This window comes from Tripterygium wilfordii, chromosome 3 (genome assembly GCF_013401445.1).
Source record: "Tripterygium wilfordii isolate XIE 37 chromosome 3, ASM1340144v1, whole genome shotgun sequence".
Classification (NCBI taxonomy): Eukaryota; Viridiplantae; Streptophyta; class Magnoliopsida; order Celastrales; family Celastraceae; genus Tripterygium; species Tripterygium wilfordii.
In genome coordinates this window covers 1,808,625-1,826,037 of record NC_052234.1, presented here as the reverse complement: position 1 = coordinate 1,826,037, position 17,413 = coordinate 1,808,625, and the positions used below count along the sequence as shown (strand labels likewise).

Below are 17,413 nucleotides of genomic sequence, written 5' to 3'. Positions count from 1 at the left end.
TCTTTTTTTTCTGGGGGAAAGATTGACCCTAGGTGGTAGTTCGATTGCTGGACTTCTTATTCTCCTTAAAAGAGGTTGATGTATACGGTTACTGTGATGCGAGAACCGTTGTCTTAGTATTGTGATTATGACAATGAAAGTTGGATCCCTATCAAAAAATATTACTACAATTATGTCACACCGTAATGGGAAGTCATTTTTACACAGCATATGATACAACAGTTTGGGAAATATGCATCTACACCGCCTAAAGTTTTGCTTTGTTGCGCAAACGCCTATATCTCGAAGAGGGTTTTTATGCAGCCAGACCTAATTTCAAAGAGATCTACTTGCATGATACTCCCACACACACTTTCAGCCTCACCCGAAAAAAAAAAATTGATATGCCAGAGTCCAAGGATAAATAGCAGCAGACACAATGTTCTATTAATAAAATAGGAACATAGCAACTGCTTTATAATTTAAGTATCCGGCTACAACCTCTTCAAGAAAACTTCAATCTGTTCAAGTACCTGGAAGATGAAAAAACTTCCATCACCTACCCACCACATGCATAATTGCAGAGCTAAACGAAAATGAAAAAGAAAAGAAAAGAAATGAGAGAGCTAATGATGTCTTATGACATGAGATAACTTAAGAGATATAGAGAGAGTACAGAAGCACAATAATCTGTTTGTGTGTGTGTGTGAGAGAGAGAAAGAGACCTCAATCGCAATTGCAGTGGTAGTGAGATTGCACACATCAGTAACTCCTAGTATAGCGGCGATATCTGCACAGAATGCTTACTGTGAAACATAATCTTCAAGACTATAATTCATCTCAGCCAAAATGATAACAAAAAATGTGAAATTGTAGCAGAGATTAAAACACACCATAAAAATAGAAATCCAATAAAGCGGGAAAAGAAAATGATTTGTTTGTCTTAACAAAACATGACAAGTTTATTTTTAAAAAATTACGAAAAAGAGAAAAGTTGATCCAATCCAGGCACACTATATGAAATCTGCCACCATTTTTGAAAAAAAATTTGAAATAAATATAATCAACTTGAAGGAACAAATTGTCATCTGGGTCTGATAAAATTTCTCTGCACAAATTGAAAAAGAACGGGAAAAAAAAATGATACAGGAGCAGTACAAGTAGCCAAACACAAATATACAACTTGAAAAGATAGGTGAATGGGCCCTATATTATTATTTCTCTTCATTCTTCCCCCATATAGAGATTCAGTGATTTTTTCTTTTTGCTTAACTCCCTAATTATCCTATCTTTGTTCCCAGTACAATTAAATGTCGGTAGTATAAAGTGCAAAATAAAATAACTGTTTGATAGGTGGGTTCAAGCACACATACTCTCCAAGGAAACCCTAGCGCTGGCATATGCATATGCTTCCCCCCTCGCTTCCCAAAGAGCAGACAAACGCCTAAAACTCTGTAAGCAATGCAAATTGTGACGACACAAAAATAAATGAATCCCATTTCTCTAACTCACCACTGCACCAAATTAACAAAAGTTAATGGTCAACTAGCATCAAACAGAAATGGGAGACCTTAGTGTATGCATCACCAGCTTCCTCATGCAAAAGGGGGCGTGAATCGGTTCCAACAGCAGCAATCCTCCGTGCCAGGGCTTCCAAAGGTACATCTAACCAAACACTAATCCCCTTGTGCATATATTTCCTGACAACAAAGAGACACACAGGTATATATAACAGCTACATAGAAAACCAATCAAATTAATGATTAACTCTTGTGTTCACTAGTATACCAGTTAATTGGCCGTATAACTGCACCTCCTCCAGTCGAAACAACAAGTCGATGCATTAAAGAAACCTTCCTCAACGCTTCAGTCTAAAATGTAAATGTAAATTGCAATCATTAAGCTCGAATCAAACACCAAAAGAAAAACAAGCCCACAAGAGTGCATGTTTGCATCTGCAAGCATGGCAATTGAACTGCAGTGGTTGCTCCAAAAAGAAAGCAATATTATTAGCAGACTGAATGCTATATTGAAAATTTAGATGGATTCTTCTCCTATAATAGTTATGAATGTCTATTCATTTATCAAGAAATGCACATTTGTCTGTTAAGTGTAAATTCAAGATGACGCACTTGAAAGGAGAATGTACTCATCTCATATGGTAAAAGAAGATAGAAGAAACATTTGTAATCATGGTTCAATTGGCTCTTATCATCTATAGATAATCCAGCCAAACAATAACTAGAAAGAATGACCTCCAATTACGTATCAAATAAGGGGGAAGAAAACCACATCATGAGTGGGGAGAGATCAAAACTCTGAAATCAATTATCTAGGGTCCAAGTGATAACATTTAATGTAATTTCAATGCTTCCTACTTCCTAGCTAACCTCCTTCTCTCTGAAGAAGTCCTCTCCATGGAGCTTGAAAATATCAGCTACTGGAGTTCCATTCACAGCCTGCTCCACCAACGTGTCACTGCAGCAACCACAAATAGTTACACAAAGCACATGTTAATTGGCCGAAGATTACAAGATTGTTGTCATAAGGGTGCCAGTCAATATTGTAATCTGTCACATAACATAGAGTGGATACCACTTCTAGTGATCAAAATTTCAACCCAGATAGTGGTCTTAATTGGTTCATATGATGGTCCTCCTCTCATACACTAAAATTTTGTATTCTCATCGCTAAAGCTCAGAAAAAAAAATCATGAAAATGAAGGGAGTAACATAAACATTTCAATTGGGTTTCCTTTTTTCCTATATTATTTATGCTCACCCTTTGTTCCTTCTATGGTCCAATTGGGTTCCACTTTTTTTCCTAATGGAATTGGGTTTCAGTAGGTTTTCTGTATGAGCATATTCAGCGATCATTCTTTCCACGGACTACGGGAGCATATGAAAACAAGCATTTTAACTAGAAATGAGACATAACAATACAAACCAGTCATAGAATGAATAACCAAGCACTTGAGATAGAATCCTGCCCACTGTTGTTTTCCCGGAACCCATCATTCCTGCATTTCACACTCAATTCACTTGTCTGCCAGACAAATTATCAATTAACCAACAAAATAAAAATGACTAGAAAAGAAACTAACCAACAAGATATATACACCGTCCATTTAAATATGGCTGAAGTTCTTGCGACTTACTCTGCAAATTTTATTAACATCTCGTAAGTAAATGATAAGGCCACTTTTGATAAGCAACTGAAGGGGTAAATCGACTTTTAAGGACCCAAATTACAATGAGATAAAAAAAAACGTTAAAAGGACACTACTCTATACCTTCAAAATCAACGAATTGTCAAGAGCATCCTGAATACCTCCAGATTTCTTTACAGAAGCTGTAGAATAAACAGACAAATTCAAAAGCACAAGCAATTGCAATCACTTCATCATAAGCCAAAAAAACACAACAACAAAAAGACAAAACACAAGTAGCTCACTCACCCACACATCCAAATTGTCCCAACAACAATCTTTTTTACTTTTTTTACCCCTTTTCTTTAACAAAGAAAGGTCCCAGTTAATTCAGAAGGCTACAATTCAAACAGTTTTTCAGTTTGTATTGTTTGTGGAGCAAACTTCGTCACCCAATGGTCTCAGGCACCCTCTACGAAACTAGTTCCCAATAATTATGATCCAAAGAACAGGGGAAAAAAAAAATCTGTACGACACATACGCGCAAATAATACATCTCGATCCTGAGGAAATTTCTATGCAGCATAACAACACCAACTTTCAAGAAACAAAAAACCCTTCAATTATTGACTTATATGGAAGTACCTGATAAGTTCTCGCAAAGACAAGAGATCTCCAAAGAGATTGACCTGCGACGAAAAGAGACCGCTTGAGACCGGAAATGAGCAGATACGCCCACCCGCAGCGTCTTTTGTCGACTCAATACCCCCGAAAACTGTACCGAACGGGGCTGTTTCGTTGCAAACTTGTCGGAATTAATCCATGTCGGCTGCTGGAAACAACCTGAAACTTGCGCCTCCATTACTCAATCCCAAAACAGCTCGATTCCACGAACAAAGTCCAATGCCCGATCGAACTTCGTACGTATCGACTCCAAGATTTGGCACAAATTGAAAAGAACCTGAACTTCTAAACGTAATTTGAAATTAACGCGTTCCCTCTACGCTTGTTTCTCGATTCTTGACAAGCTTTTTGTCTTTGTATTGCTTGTGTCCCTTCGGAGATGATATGTATAGTATGTCTATGGCTGTGGTTGGTGAGTGAGGTGTTGCGAATCCATCCATGACCTTTGACCATTCCTTAATTGGGTTAGCTAGGTGGGCCTGGTTGGCTTCGCTCCGTATTGGGGAGCCGTTGAGGAAGAAGACAAAAAACGGATGATGCAAGTTTTGGTACCGAAATAGGTTACCAAGTCTAACTCTCCAAACATTTCAACTTGAGAGTCGAAAATAAAAGTTATCTTAATCTTCGTATGTGAGATGATTTTTCGTTGTTCCGATAATAAATTCGTTGATATGATATAAAAAATCAATATAAAAAATATGTTAGAACAATGAAAAATTTAGTGTATGTATATTGAAATAACTTTCAATTTTAAATTTCTACGTCACAAATATTTAAACCTACAATAAATTAAAAATTGAATGGCCAAAATTATTTTAACTCCAAAACGAACATTTATGGGTAATTGTTGTCACGTGAAGCTATGGTGTGGTAGATGTGATTAGGATGCTGCCACGTGTCCGTCAAGTTGTTAGGCGTGGTGGATCGACGTCTTCCACACGAGCATTATTGTTAGGTGAAGACAAGTGCGTAACAAAGTCGGCGGCTGTTTTCTTTTGGGCCATTACAGTCTTTATGGGTGGAGCCCAAAATATTTTAACTCAAGCTCAATAATAAATCAGAGTCCAAGCCCATCCGTTGTTGTATGATCGTGTGGAAGTCCTCCATTGTCCGGTACCTTCTTCTCCGCCTTCGTTCGAAACAGTTCGAATACACACAGCGATCAAGTACAAATAACAAAAGCCCGTTCGCCGTCATCTGCGTCTCTATCCAACCTTTCATCAATGGCGACTGTGATGCAGAAAATCAAGGATATCGAAGATGAGGTAATTCACCTTCTGATAAACCCTAGAAAGATCTGTTGCCCTTGTTTGGTTTTGAGGAAACAAAGACAAGTTAATTGGATCTCTTGTCCATTGATAAGTATTTTTTTTTGGGGTTTATCTCGCACTTTCATATTAAATTTTCGAAATATTTGTAGGCTGTCATTGGTTTGGGAAAAAAAATCCAATCAGTGGAGTCTTTGAAACTTAAAATTTTGGAAGTTTGAAGATAGGGAAATGAAAGTGTTTTCTTTCAATCTGTCCGAGAAAATGAAAATATATGCAGCTTTGGAATTTGAAGTGGTCACTAAAACTTGCAGAGTTTCGCTTGTTAGTTTCAGTTATTGTTTCAGAAGATGAAGTATGAACACTGTGTTTTTTTGCAGATGGCAAGGACTCAAAAAAACAAGGCTACTGCTCATCATTTAGGCTTGCTCAAGGTGCATTCCCTTTGACACTCCTCGTTGGTGTCTTTCGATTAAATTTATTTTCGACTCAAACATAAATATAAGTCTTTAGACTTTTGAGTTGGAGAAATGTGCATTTTTAAGCTGAAATTTGGAGTTTTAAATGTATCATTTTTTTTTCATGTTGAATTTCATGGTCATTGCTGCTTAAAATAAGTTAGAAGATCGAAGCCCATTGCATGCGCTTTTATCTATAAACCGTAAATATATAAATTCGTTTTTACTCTCATACTCTTTCATGTGACGGAGTTTGGAATCATATCATATGTTTTGGTAGGCCAAACTTGCAAAGCTTCGGAGAGAACTCATTGCGCCTTCATCCAAAGGAGGTGGCGGCGGCGCCGGTGAAGGTTTTGATGTTACTAAAAGTGGAGATGCAAGAGTCGGTCTTGTGGGTTTCCCTTCTGTTGGGAAATCTACACTTCTAAATAAATTAACAGGGACATTTTCAGAGGTACAGGAATTTTTTGTACTTTGCGTTTGCGTCCTCTGCTTTCCCATACCCATAGAATTGTAATGTATAGCTTAGTTTTATGAGGTCATTATCCAGTGAAACTTGCAAGCTTTCATCATTTTTCTTTTTTGTTTGCTAGTAGAAGGATGTAGGTGATTCCGTTGGTTGTGCTATTTGTAATTTGCTTTATTCAACATTGCAGATGTTACATGTTTGTCTTAATAAACTTCTTAGATTTTGATGATCCTCCCCAACATTTGGTCCTTCCATAGGAAAAAATAATTATTAATCATACCACTCTTTAAAGGTTTGGCTTAATAGTTCAAAAACTGGCCTTTTGAACAATTATTTATTTTTGTTGCTAGTTTAAATTTTTACAAGGTTCGTTTCTATTTTACCCGTATTCCATCAAAGACTGAAGAACTGTTAGTTATTTATTGTATCAGGTTGCTTCCTACGAGTTTACTACCTTGACTTGCATTCCCGGTGTGATCATGTATAGAGGAGCTAAACTTCAGGTGACTGCTTGTTTTTAATCGTTTCTCTGATTTTCATTATTTTTTAGCAGCAGGTTTTTGGATCTTGTTTTTCTTTTTAATTTTTTTTCCATATAAGGTTTTGGGCTTTGGCTCTTGTTTTTTACTAGTAGAATTGTTATTCTTGCAAATAATATCGATGATTGTGGATAATAATATTATATTCATTTTTCTTCTTTTTCCTGCTTGAAAAAATGCATCTCCTTTTGCTACTTTTAAAATAATTAATGGTAGTTATTTGTAACAACAGTGTCATTGATTGTGGTTGGCCAATATTTTGACTATGTTGTTTACTAATGGAATCTTTTTAGGCTAGTATTAAGGCTTGTTCTGTGGATGTGATATTAATATTATTAAGGCTTATTTTATGTTTATTTATGTTCAGTGGTTGCTAGTATTTTTTATATAGGGTTTCTTGAATTTTCATAGAGAGAGTTTGTAATTTTGAGATTTTGTGGAAAATTTTGAATCTTAATTATGGGTTTGATTATTGGCCATTATCATGTTTCTCTGTAATGTTAGTCCTAGCAATGATGTAGGCTTGTTAGTTTTTTATTAGGAGTTCACGTGGTTACAGGGTAACTCAGTTGAGTGGGAAGGGAGCTCTGAGAGCAGATGGAAACTCAGACATCTTGAGTTTGATTGGTTTAATTGATACTAGTGGTTTGCTAGTGATTGCTAGTATCCGTGGTTTGTTATGCTTGTACTGATCCAATTTGGCATAGGACTTGAAAAAAATGTTCTAGTAGTTGCAAGACAAGGATTACTAGGAGAGTAACTGTAGTATTAGTATTGCTGGGGAATTTAAAAGTACATGCGTGCAGCCTTTTAAAATAAATCAGGTTAGAGAGAATTTCCGAGTGCTTAGTTGTCTTAGAATTAATGATGCAATTAGTTTTCAGGTGTTATATCAAGAAACCCAGTTGTGGCTCCTTGAAATATATTATTTTCCCTTTTCTTTGTCTTTCGTTCTTTGAAAATTGTCGGCAATCAGATATGATCTATATTTAGGCAAACCCTAAAGATCTTGCTTTCAGAATCTTGAACATCAAAAATCAAAGTTTCAATACTAGTTGATGGATACAAAATCTATATGTGTTTTTTTTATTATCAGGATAATATCCAGTTCAAGTGAAGTCCCAGTTACCACATTCGTAGTCGAATTTATTTCAGTAAACATATAATGTTTCAAATCCATAAATTGGTATCCAGATTCTAAGCTTAATGTTTATCGTCGTTTATTTTCTGTGTTGCACTAGAAAATAATAGATGCGGAAAATGTTCTTTTACATTATTTTATGCAAACAGCGTTAAATATATAATGATGATGCTAGATTGAAATATTTCTTGTATAATTATTTTAGTTGATATTTCTCTTGCATTCTCCTCTCATTGACAACTCAGATTGAATGCTAAAAGTGGGAAGGAGAAGGAGAACTAAACAAAATGCAGAACTTAGAGCATTTTATGAAATAATGCCAGTTATGGGATGATGTGTATAAAGCCACGCTTTAGCCTTAGTTCTACATGGGCTGTGCAAGGGTGTTATTCTTCCCCAGTTTTTATTTGTAATTTAAGTTAATAGGCCCATAACAATGAGTTTAGTGTTAGACAGGTCCCCCCATCAGCAGATCAAGTACTTTTACTATCGATTTCAAGATTTACAATGTCTGGCTTCTCCTGGCTATTAAATTGTAAAAGCTGTGAATTAGTTATTGATATCTAAGGGATGTTAAAATTCTGTCTTGATTACTTCCTTCTTCAAAAGGATGACTTATTGGATGTTCGTGATGGTATTCCTATGCCACATGCAATTTTGCAATGCTGATATTTACTGAGTTTCTTACTTCTTCTTTCCCTTGTTATTTACTTCTGTTCTTCATTCCAGTTATTGGATCTCCCTGGTATAATTGAGGGTGCTAAAGATGGAAAGGGTCGAGGAAGGCAGGTAAATGATAACTATTATCCCTTATCAGTTAGAACAGGACATGCCATTTTAACTGTTCTAATGGAGTGTGAATTAGTTATGTTATTGAATTATACCTTTTAGGCTAAGTCCTTGGGTTGATCCTGTTGTAAGTGTTCCACATGAATGTATCAATTCCATTTTTTTTTCCCCTTTGGGAGATGGGTTCTGAATTCAGATATAGGAGAGGGAGAGGTAGAAGTGGAGATAGGTTATGGTGTGTGTTCTCAATCTCTCCTATTAGGACATGTTCTTGAGGCGAGTTGAATAGAATTATACAGGGGTGTGGAACTTATACACGGTTTTGATCCTCATTATCATCCCCTCAAATTGGGGAATCTGTGGTCAGAGGTCAATTATAATGAATTTAACATAGACTTCTGATTATTCCTCTCCAAGATTTGATTTTAAACCTTTTGTTTTGGCACATAGATTATTTTGGATCCTTGTGGGTTCTTGTACGTTCTTCATTTTTTTTTCGTCTGTTCTCTTTGTTAAATTGTTGTAATACAGGTTATCAGCACTGCTAGGACTTGCAATTGCATCTTAATTGTGCTTGATGCAATAAAGCCGATAACTCACAAGCGTCTAATAGAGAAAGAGCTTGAGGGATTTGGCATAAGGTACTTTATGTCGGTAACTAAAGTTTTGGTGTCTATTTTACATTTGCATGTCATTAAGTTATTTGCTTTTACTGCTTTATGCGGTCACTAGTTTTTTGCTTTGATGCTTATTCCAAATCTAGGAGAAACTCTAATATATTAACGTGGCAACATGCAATCAAATTAGTACAATTGTTTGTTCTTGTTCTCAGTTTTGCTGATCTTACTGTATATCACATCAAAGAACTTGCATATCTTGCCTTGACCAAGCGCTTAGTTATTTTGTAACATTACACATTTATGCTGTTTACCCCAACCATTAAACCTAAGTATTTATTTAAAACGTTTTGTTGATTTGTAGCATGATACAAGATTATCTGGAGTTTGACTGTTTGGCATTAAATTATCCACCTGCACTTACCAAGAACAAAACAAATAGGATAGCTAATGGCAAAAAAAAGAGGCCAGATATGGGGGTCTTTGAAAGTACTTTTCATGAGTTTTCTTCATGGGAAACTGTTTTTAGGAGTATTCAACTTAATGTGCAAGGACCTGCTTAATAATTTATTATTGCCTTAGAACAATTTCCTGCTTTTTTTTTCCTGTCTTAAGTCCAAAAATGTGAATTTCTTGTATATATGTAATTACCTGCAAAATGTTATGTTATTATTTTATTTTCTAAAACAGGTTAAACAAGGAGCCGCCTAATCTAACTTTTAGGAAGAAAGACAAGGGTGGGATCAATCTAACCTCGACGGTCACAAACACACATCTTGATCTTGAAACTGTGAAGGCAATATGTAGTGAATACAGAATGCATAATGCCGATATTACTTTGAGGTATGATGCAACTGCTGATGACCTCATAGATGTCATTGAGGGCAGTAGGGTATATATGCCTTGCATCTATGTTGTGAATAAGATTGATCAGATTACACTTGAAGAGCTTGAAATTTTGGATAAACTTCCTCACTACTGCCTAGTCAGGTAATTCTTTTTTGCTCAAGTTTTTATTATATTTTTGCTCAAGTTGGGGAAATTTTGCAAGAGGTTTGATGAATTGTTGAATTGTCGGAATGTATTTATTGCGTGACATGATCTTGAACCTTGATCTTCTGATCAAAGCAGCATGTGAATGTTTTCTTTTCTACACTTTATAACATCAAGCCATCTCTAGGAGATATAATATAATCACATGACTGTATGCTTGGACCAAAACTTTTGAGCCATTGCTAGGGGGATAGTTGATCATTGAGAATTTTTTTTCCTAAGGCAGTTGGTCATTGGGAAATTGTGACTTTAATTGCGCATGGTTCCACAGATTATTTTTCTTTGGAGTTGTTCCACGGATTCGTTGATGTGAAAATAACTTTATTTTTCATGGCCTCATCTCTCTCTCTCTCTCTCTCTCTTCTCTCTCACACACACACAATTCCAGCATCCAGCATCAGTTTGGTTTTCCTAGGTGGTATTTGGTGGTAAAAAATACTACGATCATATAGATTTTTGAAAGATGACCCACTTTGCAAGTTTAAACTCTTTACCCAGGGCATTACTTAGTTATTGCTTATACTACTGCTGAAATTTGTTATTCTTATTTTTTAGCGCTCACCTCGAATGGAACCTTGACGGGTTGTTGGAGAAAATATGGGAGTATCTTAATTTGACTCGCATATACACAAAGCCCAAAGGGATGAACCCAGACTATGAAGATCCTGTCATCCTGTCATCCAAAAAGAGAACTGTTGAGGACTTTTGCAATCGAATCCACAAGGATATGCTGAAACAATTTAAGTAGTACGTGCTCTCTTTCAACTTTTTATTAATTTGGAAGTTCTCATGTTTTAAGAAATATTTATCAAACATTTTTTGAATGGAAAACAATTTTAGTATTGTCATCAGTGCTTTGTTAGCATATATGTGTGGTAACACCAGGGCTTTGGCCCCCAAAAAATATCATTGCTCATTCTCTGGGGCTTCCTGATTAGATTTTTAATAAGTGTCGATCACAAACATTTTTTGGATGGCCAATAATGTGACATTGCTGTGAGCCTTTGCCTGCATATGAGTGCGACAGTGCATTAACATCAGGGCTTTTTTCTATTCAAAAAAAAAAACATCAGGGCTTTTCTCCTCGTTACCTCACTATACCACACACAGACACGCACCAAAAAAAAGAAGAAATGAGTCATTGCTCATTTACTAGGGTTCCTGCCTAGATTTTGCTTACCTTCAAGTATAATGTTGGTCTTGTTTTATAATTGGTGTGTAGCTAATGGGCTCCCTAAATTTCTTGAAAACAAACTCCAAATTTCTAGAGATAAATGATGGTTTGTGATTTCCCTGATTCTCTGGTTGGATAATCAAGAATTCTTTTCTGCCGAGTCTCACTGTGTGTTCAGATGTGGGGAATTTCTTTATCTTTGACCTCAGTGTTCCCTTTGTTCTTCGCGTTCCTGCATGACACAATTATGTGGACTGTGGAAAACTAGGATTTTTAAGCTTGTTTGCCTTCACAGTGGGTATCATACATTTGAGTTTGAAAATCCAGGAAGATAAAAAGATTGCATAGGGTTTAGGGTTATGTAATATAATATGCGATGATTCAAATCAATGATGTTTTACTTGAAGTTGAGCTTTAGAGTTGTAGTGAGAATATTTGGGAAATTTGCATTGTTTCTATTTATTTATTTATGAATTGAATACATTTTTAATGTTTAACTCATACTCCAAGATAGATGATCCTTTACATTGGGAATTGTATTGCATTCATTGTTGGATCAGGTACTTCATTTGTAAATATGATGATAGAAGTGGAACTGCTTAATAAGTTGGCTAAATTTCTGTTTATGGCTTATATTTTTCTTTCCGATCTATTGACTATCTCCTTGAACTTGCTTACTTTGTTCAAATGATGCAGTGCTCTAGTATGGGGTTCCAGTGCGAAGCACAAGCCTCAGAGAGTTGGCAGGGTGAATTCTGAAACATGTCCTTGAATTCTTGATTTCTCCCCTTAATGTGACTCCTCTCCCTTGTCTTTTTGTTCTGATTTTACTAGCTGATTAAATTGCATTGTGGCACTTGTTTGCACCACAGGAGCATGAGCTTGAGGATGAAGATGTTGTTCAGATTATCAAAAAGGTGTGATACGGTGAAAGAATTCTGCTAGAAGCAAGCAGGAATATCAGCAACCAGTTTCAAGAGAAATTCCCGCCCATGACTGAAGTTCCAAGGATGAATTAGAGAGGCAGCTTGATTTGTAGTTTATCCATTTTCTAGTCAAGCTCTGGTTAGAGTGATTGGCTTTAGTGTAGACCGCTGCATGATACGATTTGTAGCGCATGCGTAATGGTTGGTTGCTATAGTTGTGCCTTATAGACGAAGGGATCCATTTGAGAAGAAAGTGTTCCGGTGATACCTTCCGTTGGAGCGTTATCTTAGTTTTCGTCCACCTTTTTATGATATGATAGTCATGAACTATAGAGGCTGTTCTTGCTTGTATGTCTTGTCCTGGTATGTCTTGTCCTGGTAACCAAATCACAGTTATGTCAAAATGGATGGTTCGGTTAAATATTTTTTTGTTACCAAGACACTGTCAAGTTCAGTATTGATACGAAATCATCAGCCAATAGGTTTTTTTTGGTAGTAGTCTATTATGCCGGATGTAATGGCATGCTGGTTACAATCGGCCCATGCTTGGGTAGCGATTGGGCTTATATGGTTATTGGGGAAGGCATGAGTTTGTTGGGTGCGTGTATGGGTGTATGCTTGGCCTGGTTCTTATCACGCATGTTGTCAAAAATTTGCATTGACACCCCTTCAATTAACGAATTTATTTGCATCCCATTTTTTATTAAGTACACCTCAAAAAAATCAAAAACCTTGATTTATACACATCTCATCCTGATCCTATCGTTTTCCTCCTCTTTTTGTCATTCTCCTTTCTTTCCCGCTTCACTTTCATCTGTAGAGCTTCTCTCCCAAATCGATGGACGATTCTTGGACGGTTTCTTAGCAGGAAACTTCGATGGAGTCATGGGCATAGGTGATGAAAGATGAGGAACACTCATGGTCGGTCGTTTATTTGGTTGCTGAGAGGGGTTGCAGTAGCTTGTGTTAATGTAGAGGTAGCGGCATCTGCATGTGTTTGACTGAAGGAAGAGCTGCAGATCAATGGTATGCCATGTGTAGCTTTAGTCGTGTGATTGGAAGGGAAGTTGAGTTGTTGTTGGTCACGACCAGCCGGTGATGCTCGGAGAGAGTTATTGGCAACCGCAAGTTGTGGATGTGGGAAGAGTTGTAGTCCAACGGTAGTTTAAGTAGAGCTACAGTAGTATGACTGTTGTCCAGCGGCTGGTCAGGTGGAGCTGCAATTGTAGTGGGCTCACTCGAGTTGATGACTAGTAGCATTTCTTGAGTTCCATGGCTGCCTGCTTCAGATTAGAAGGGTGAATTGCTGGCACGAAAGAGGACCAAATCTAGGGTTCTAATGAAGAAGATGAATTGTTTGTTTTGTTTTTATTTTTTTTAATCTCAGTCGTTAGTCGTTGATGAGGTCCAACGACTGAATTTATGGGATGCAGTTTACAAAATTTGATAAAAACATAAAAATGGGATCGACTCATAATTGTTATATTTTTAATTGAGATTTATTTAAATTGGTGTGTAGTCAATAAATTATGAGATGCAAATAAGGTTCATCTAAACGAATCCTAAAATAGAGCTCGAAATTGACGTATTTCACTGTTCGTGGGCTTTTCGTACGTGGCCCGTGACCATCCATGTCGACTCCGCCAACATCCATGCGTACCAGTGACCGTTAAGAGCGATGTGAACATGCAATGCGAAGCCTTTGCCTCTGGTTCAAAAGCTTTCTCAACGCAGCTAAATTGTTTGCGAGAGGCACGTAAATTGTTCGATAAAATGCTCCTGCAAAATCGGGTTTCTTGGTCTTCAATTATTTTGCTGAGGAGGCTTTACCGGTTTTTATTGAATTCTGGAAATGCTGTGATGAGACTCCAAATGAGCATATCCTAGCCAGCGTAATTCGAGCCTGTGCACAACTGGGTGGTGGTGAAGGTGGACAATTGCATGGATACGTTGTTAAGAGTGGCTTCCATCAAAATGTCTATTTGGGTATTACGTTAAAATCCTGCAGTACAGAGATTTGCAGGAAGTACTGGAGGAGAAAGGCATAGATAGATAAATATAAGAGAATGCATGCATGCATGCGGGCGACAAAAACAAAACGGGGAAGAACAGGCCCTCTCTCAAATCTCAATACAAACACCATTACATACATATGACTTTGAAAAACATCTGAATGGATGCACATGCTTCAACATCAGGCTTTCACAAAACAGTTGAAGTAGCTGAGAAAGCTCCTCCTTGTCTGTCAAACAAAGTTAAGAATTAACACTCAGCCAAATCAAGAGCTAATAATCCAAGGGGAAAAAAAATTAAGCTTTTCACTTAAAAGTTTCTGATTACATATGGATATGGTGTCTGTCTTTTACCCACAAAAAAATTCATAAGATTTGCAAGAATTTCGTAAAGTTTATCTCTCTCTTTAGATGTATATATACACACTATGCATGTATGTTTGTATTCATTCTAAAAGCCAAAAAGAACCAAATGTATGGTTTTGCATTCTATGAGGGGGAAGCATCACTGGCCCATATTAGATGGCCTAGAACATTGGTTGGATGTGCACCACTGCTATTTAAGAGTGACCTAGGCACAAACAGAGGATATTACTCCAAGCACTTATGTTATGTCCACAACAGCTGCTTCCAATGAGTATTTTAAAAGAATTTCTAAATTATAAAATAATATAGTCCTAATGGTCATGTATGTAAACCTCACATTTTCTCAGACATCATGAATGCAAAACCAAACAAAAAAATATAGTTTGTCCAGAAACCAAATTGTCAACCAATTCTTACATTATCACAATCTAGCCAAATTGTTGATTAAAACAAAGAAGAATCTTCTACCATTTCAAACACTAGATTTGAGAAAAAGAAGGGAAAACCATCCATGGCAGTAAGACCTACTCGGAATGAAATTTGAGGGAACTTCACAAGACCAGAATAGATCAACATACTGCATGGATTATAGTACCACTAATTTATAGAGCCACGACCAATATATAGACATTGCTTGATATTGTTCTCCTACATTTCACACTCAAAAAGGTTATTTAATCAGCAATTTTTTCTTCATCTTACATGTTCTGTCCACACATCAGCCTATTTTTTTATAACTGCTACCTGGTTGACATAACTACCACTAGTAGAAAAAGGCACCTAGAAAGCAGTTCAAGTAGTTGCTACCTAAATCTAATTAACTACCAGCAATGTAGATCCCACTTATTTAACTCAAATTAATACTAAGAAATCTCCCCCCAACTACCGGGCCACCCACCACATGAATGCTCCATTATTATAAATTTTCATTGGATAAGTTTAAAGAGGCTAGTAAGGCAAAGAATCTTACAGTGGGGGAGTGGTGATTCTGATTGTAATGGTGGAGATGATCAATTTGGGTAGTGGTTTCAGTGGAGGTAGGCTTTGAAATGAGCTCTTCTTCATTCCCAAGACTGACTCTTGACACATCTCTCTTGTTCTGTTTCCTCATTTCCCTGATTTTGGAGAAGTCCAGTGAGTAGTCTGGTAATGGTCCCTTCTGGTCCCAGTCCCCAAATTGTGGCACTGATAGCCATGGAGCATTTTTCTATGAACAAGATTGACATGGAAATTTAGCACCATGTACATCAAATGAATCAACAAATTATCACATTCCAGTTACTGATTACATCTCTCAAAAACCCCTAAATCAGATGAGAAAATGCCTCTTGACAGAACCAACCAAGATACAAAGGAAAATGACCCACTTGTCTATCACACAGAATAAAAGGATTGACAGCTTAAATGTTATTGGCTCTCAACAATTGCTGAGTGTAACTGTAATGTCAAATTATTATTTTAATAAGCATGTAATTCCAGTCTTTCAAGGCAAGTTTAAGATATCTTTTTTGGTCTACGAAGATGCATCTTAGAAAAATATTTAAAGAATAAAAGAGATGAGAAAACCCAACTGTTCATGTAAAAGGTTGAAATTCAAGAAAAGACAGGAGCAACTTTGACTGTTTATAAGCTTTCAGAAAGCGAAATAATTACTACTTTGAATGCTCTTCAAAAAGGAGCAAGAATTCAAAAGAACTGAAGCCTTTTTGAGACAGAAAAGCAGAACACAAGGGATCGAATAGGAGTAAACACTCCCATCCGGATCAAAAATTACACAAAACCCACATGAAAACCTTTAGAAAGAAAGAAAACTCAAAATTTCTTTTAAATCGCCTGCAGAATCTCGCATGCAACTCTGTTTGACCACTGGGAAAGTAAAGTAAACATCCGAACTTCAAATCCATAACTTTCTTTCCATTTGCTATTAAAATTCCTAGTTGAATCCGAAACACAACTAATAGATAAGACTCAAACTATTTTCCCGGGAACCAAACAGCAAAGCATCAAAACTAAACACATCACCCACAATCACAAACATAGTGACACCAGAGAAGCAAACAGAGGAATGAGAATCAGACCTCCTTTTGGTCTTCCATGAAACTGACTCGAGAAGCTCAAAGCTCAAAGCGAGATATGGAGATTACGGAGAATTGCAGAGACAGATAAAGCGGAATCAAATTGGTTTCAAGCAATGAACATCGAGAGAGCAGAAATGGTGCCTTTTTAAGCAGGGAACCGTGAAACGTACAGTAGTAATCTCTCTCTCTCTTATCTGATTGGCCGTTGACATTTATCTAATTTCGCGATTACTGTTATAGGTCTGTACCTTTAGCATTATTACTAAAATGCCACTCCGTCTGGTAATGCCGTGGACACTTCTTTTTGTTAGCTGGCAAAAGATAGTCTTTACAACGCCGGTTATTGCTTCCATCGTTTTTTTTTAAAATAAGATTAAGAAATATGTTACATATTAGAATTGAATTTTGAACACGTATATATGTCTAATCCAACCAATTATCAATCAAATTAACTCTAATTGTTTCCATCGTTTTATATCGTCATAAGAAAATAATCTCATAAAAGATAGAATAAACCAAATGAAGACAAGTTGCATGTTCCTGCGAAAGTATCCGTTGACATCCCCAAAGCTTCTTGGGGCATTAATGCCCTTCACTTTAATTTTTTTTTCAAAAAGCCATGTGGGTCTTAGCCCTTCACGTTATTTTAATTAATTTTACAGAAAATTTAATTATTAAAATAATTATAATTTTTAAGTATTTAAAATTA

General features: G+C 36.5%; 3 protein-coding genes across 5 annotated transcripts; 1 reads left to right on the top strand and 2 right to left on the bottom strand.

The window, feature by feature from the left end:
- Positions 1–140: 140 nt before the first annotated feature.
- On the bottom strand, positions 141–4,244 carry LOC119991205 (shikimate kinase, chloroplastic-like). 3 transcript variants are annotated; one of them, XM_038837474.1, is made up of 10 exons: positions 3,773–4,241; positions 3,272–3,330; positions 3,083–3,137; positions 2,926–2,998; positions 2,370–2,457; positions 1,768–1,850; positions 1,550–1,679; positions 1,353–1,431; positions 705–769; positions 141–512 (listed from the first exon to the last, which is right to left on the bottom strand). In XM_038837474.1, exons 1-10 carry the CDS (start codon positions 3,987–3,989, stop codon positions 474–476), a joined length of 888 nt encoding a protein of 295 aa, XP_038693402.1. In that variant the 5' UTR covers positions 3,990–4,241; the 3' UTR covers positions 141–473. The 3 variants fall into 3 exon arrangements, with proteins under 3 accessions (XP_038693402.1, XP_038693419.1, XP_038693411.1); XM_038837491.1 differs by lacking the exon at positions 1,353–1,431 and having other exon boundaries at positions 3,773–4,244; XM_038837483.1 differs by lacking the exons at positions 3,083–3,137; positions 3,272–3,330 and having other exon boundaries at positions 3,773–4,242.
- Positions 4,245–4,915: 671 nt separating this feature from the next.
- LOC119992740 (developmentally-regulated G-protein 3) lies at positions 4,916–12,743 on the top strand. The gene is made up of 10 exons (XM_038839537.1): positions 4,916–5,076; positions 5,460–5,513; positions 5,818–5,994; positions 6,441–6,512; positions 8,419–8,478; positions 9,010–9,119; positions 9,786–10,085; positions 10,704–10,895; positions 12,019–12,070; positions 12,195–12,743. The coding sequence occupies exons 1-10, from the start codon at positions 5,035–5,037 to the stop codon at positions 12,243–12,245; spliced, it is 1,110 nt and encodes a 369-aa protein (XP_038695465.1). The 5' UTR covers positions 4,916–5,034; the 3' UTR covers positions 12,246–12,743.
- Positions 12,744–14,212: 1,469 nt separating this feature from the next.
- On the bottom strand, positions 14,213–16,859 carry LOC119992747. Its single transcript, XM_038839544.1, has 3 exons — positions 16,705–16,859; positions 15,597–15,833; positions 14,213–14,490 (listed from the first exon to the last, which is right to left on the bottom strand). The coding sequence occupies exons 1-3, from the start codon at positions 16,720–16,722 to the stop codon at positions 14,443–14,445; spliced, it is 303 nt and encodes a 100-aa protein (XP_038695472.1). The 5' UTR covers positions 16,723–16,859; the 3' UTR covers positions 14,213–14,442.
- Between the last annotated feature and the right edge of the window lie 554 nt (positions 16,860–17,413).

Bases quoted from the DNA above. Each gene is read 5' to 3' on its own strand.
- LOC119991205 (XM_038837474.1), bottom strand. From the start codon at position 3,989: ATGGAGGCGCAAGTTTCAGGTTGTTTCCAGCAGCCGACATGGATTAAT. The intron at 1,851-2,369 runs GTTAGCTAGGAA...TTTACATTTTAG, and splicing joins ACTTCTTCAGAGAGAAGGAG to ACTGAAGCGTTGAGGAAGGT. The intron at 1,432-1,549 runs GTCTCCCATTTC...CATTGCTTACAG, and splicing joins CTGGTGATGCATACACTAAG to AGTTTTAGGCGTTTGTCTGC.
- LOC119992740 (XM_038839537.1), top strand. From the start codon at position 5,035: ATGGCGACTGTGATGCAGAAAATCAAGGATATCGAAGATGAG. The intron at 5,077-5,459 runs GTAATTCACCTT...GTTTTTTTGCAG, and splicing joins TCAAGGATATCGAAGATGAG to ATGGCAAGGACTCAAAAAAA. The intron at 10,896-12,018 runs GTACGTGCTCTC...CAAATGATGCAG, and splicing joins ATGCTGAAACAATTTAAGTA to TGCTCTAGTATGGGGTTCCA.
- LOC119992747 (XM_038839544.1), bottom strand. The intron at 14,491-15,596 runs GTAAGATTCTTT...TTTGTTTGACAG, and splicing joins AGAATCACCACTCCCCCACT to ACAAGGAGGAGCTTTCTCAG.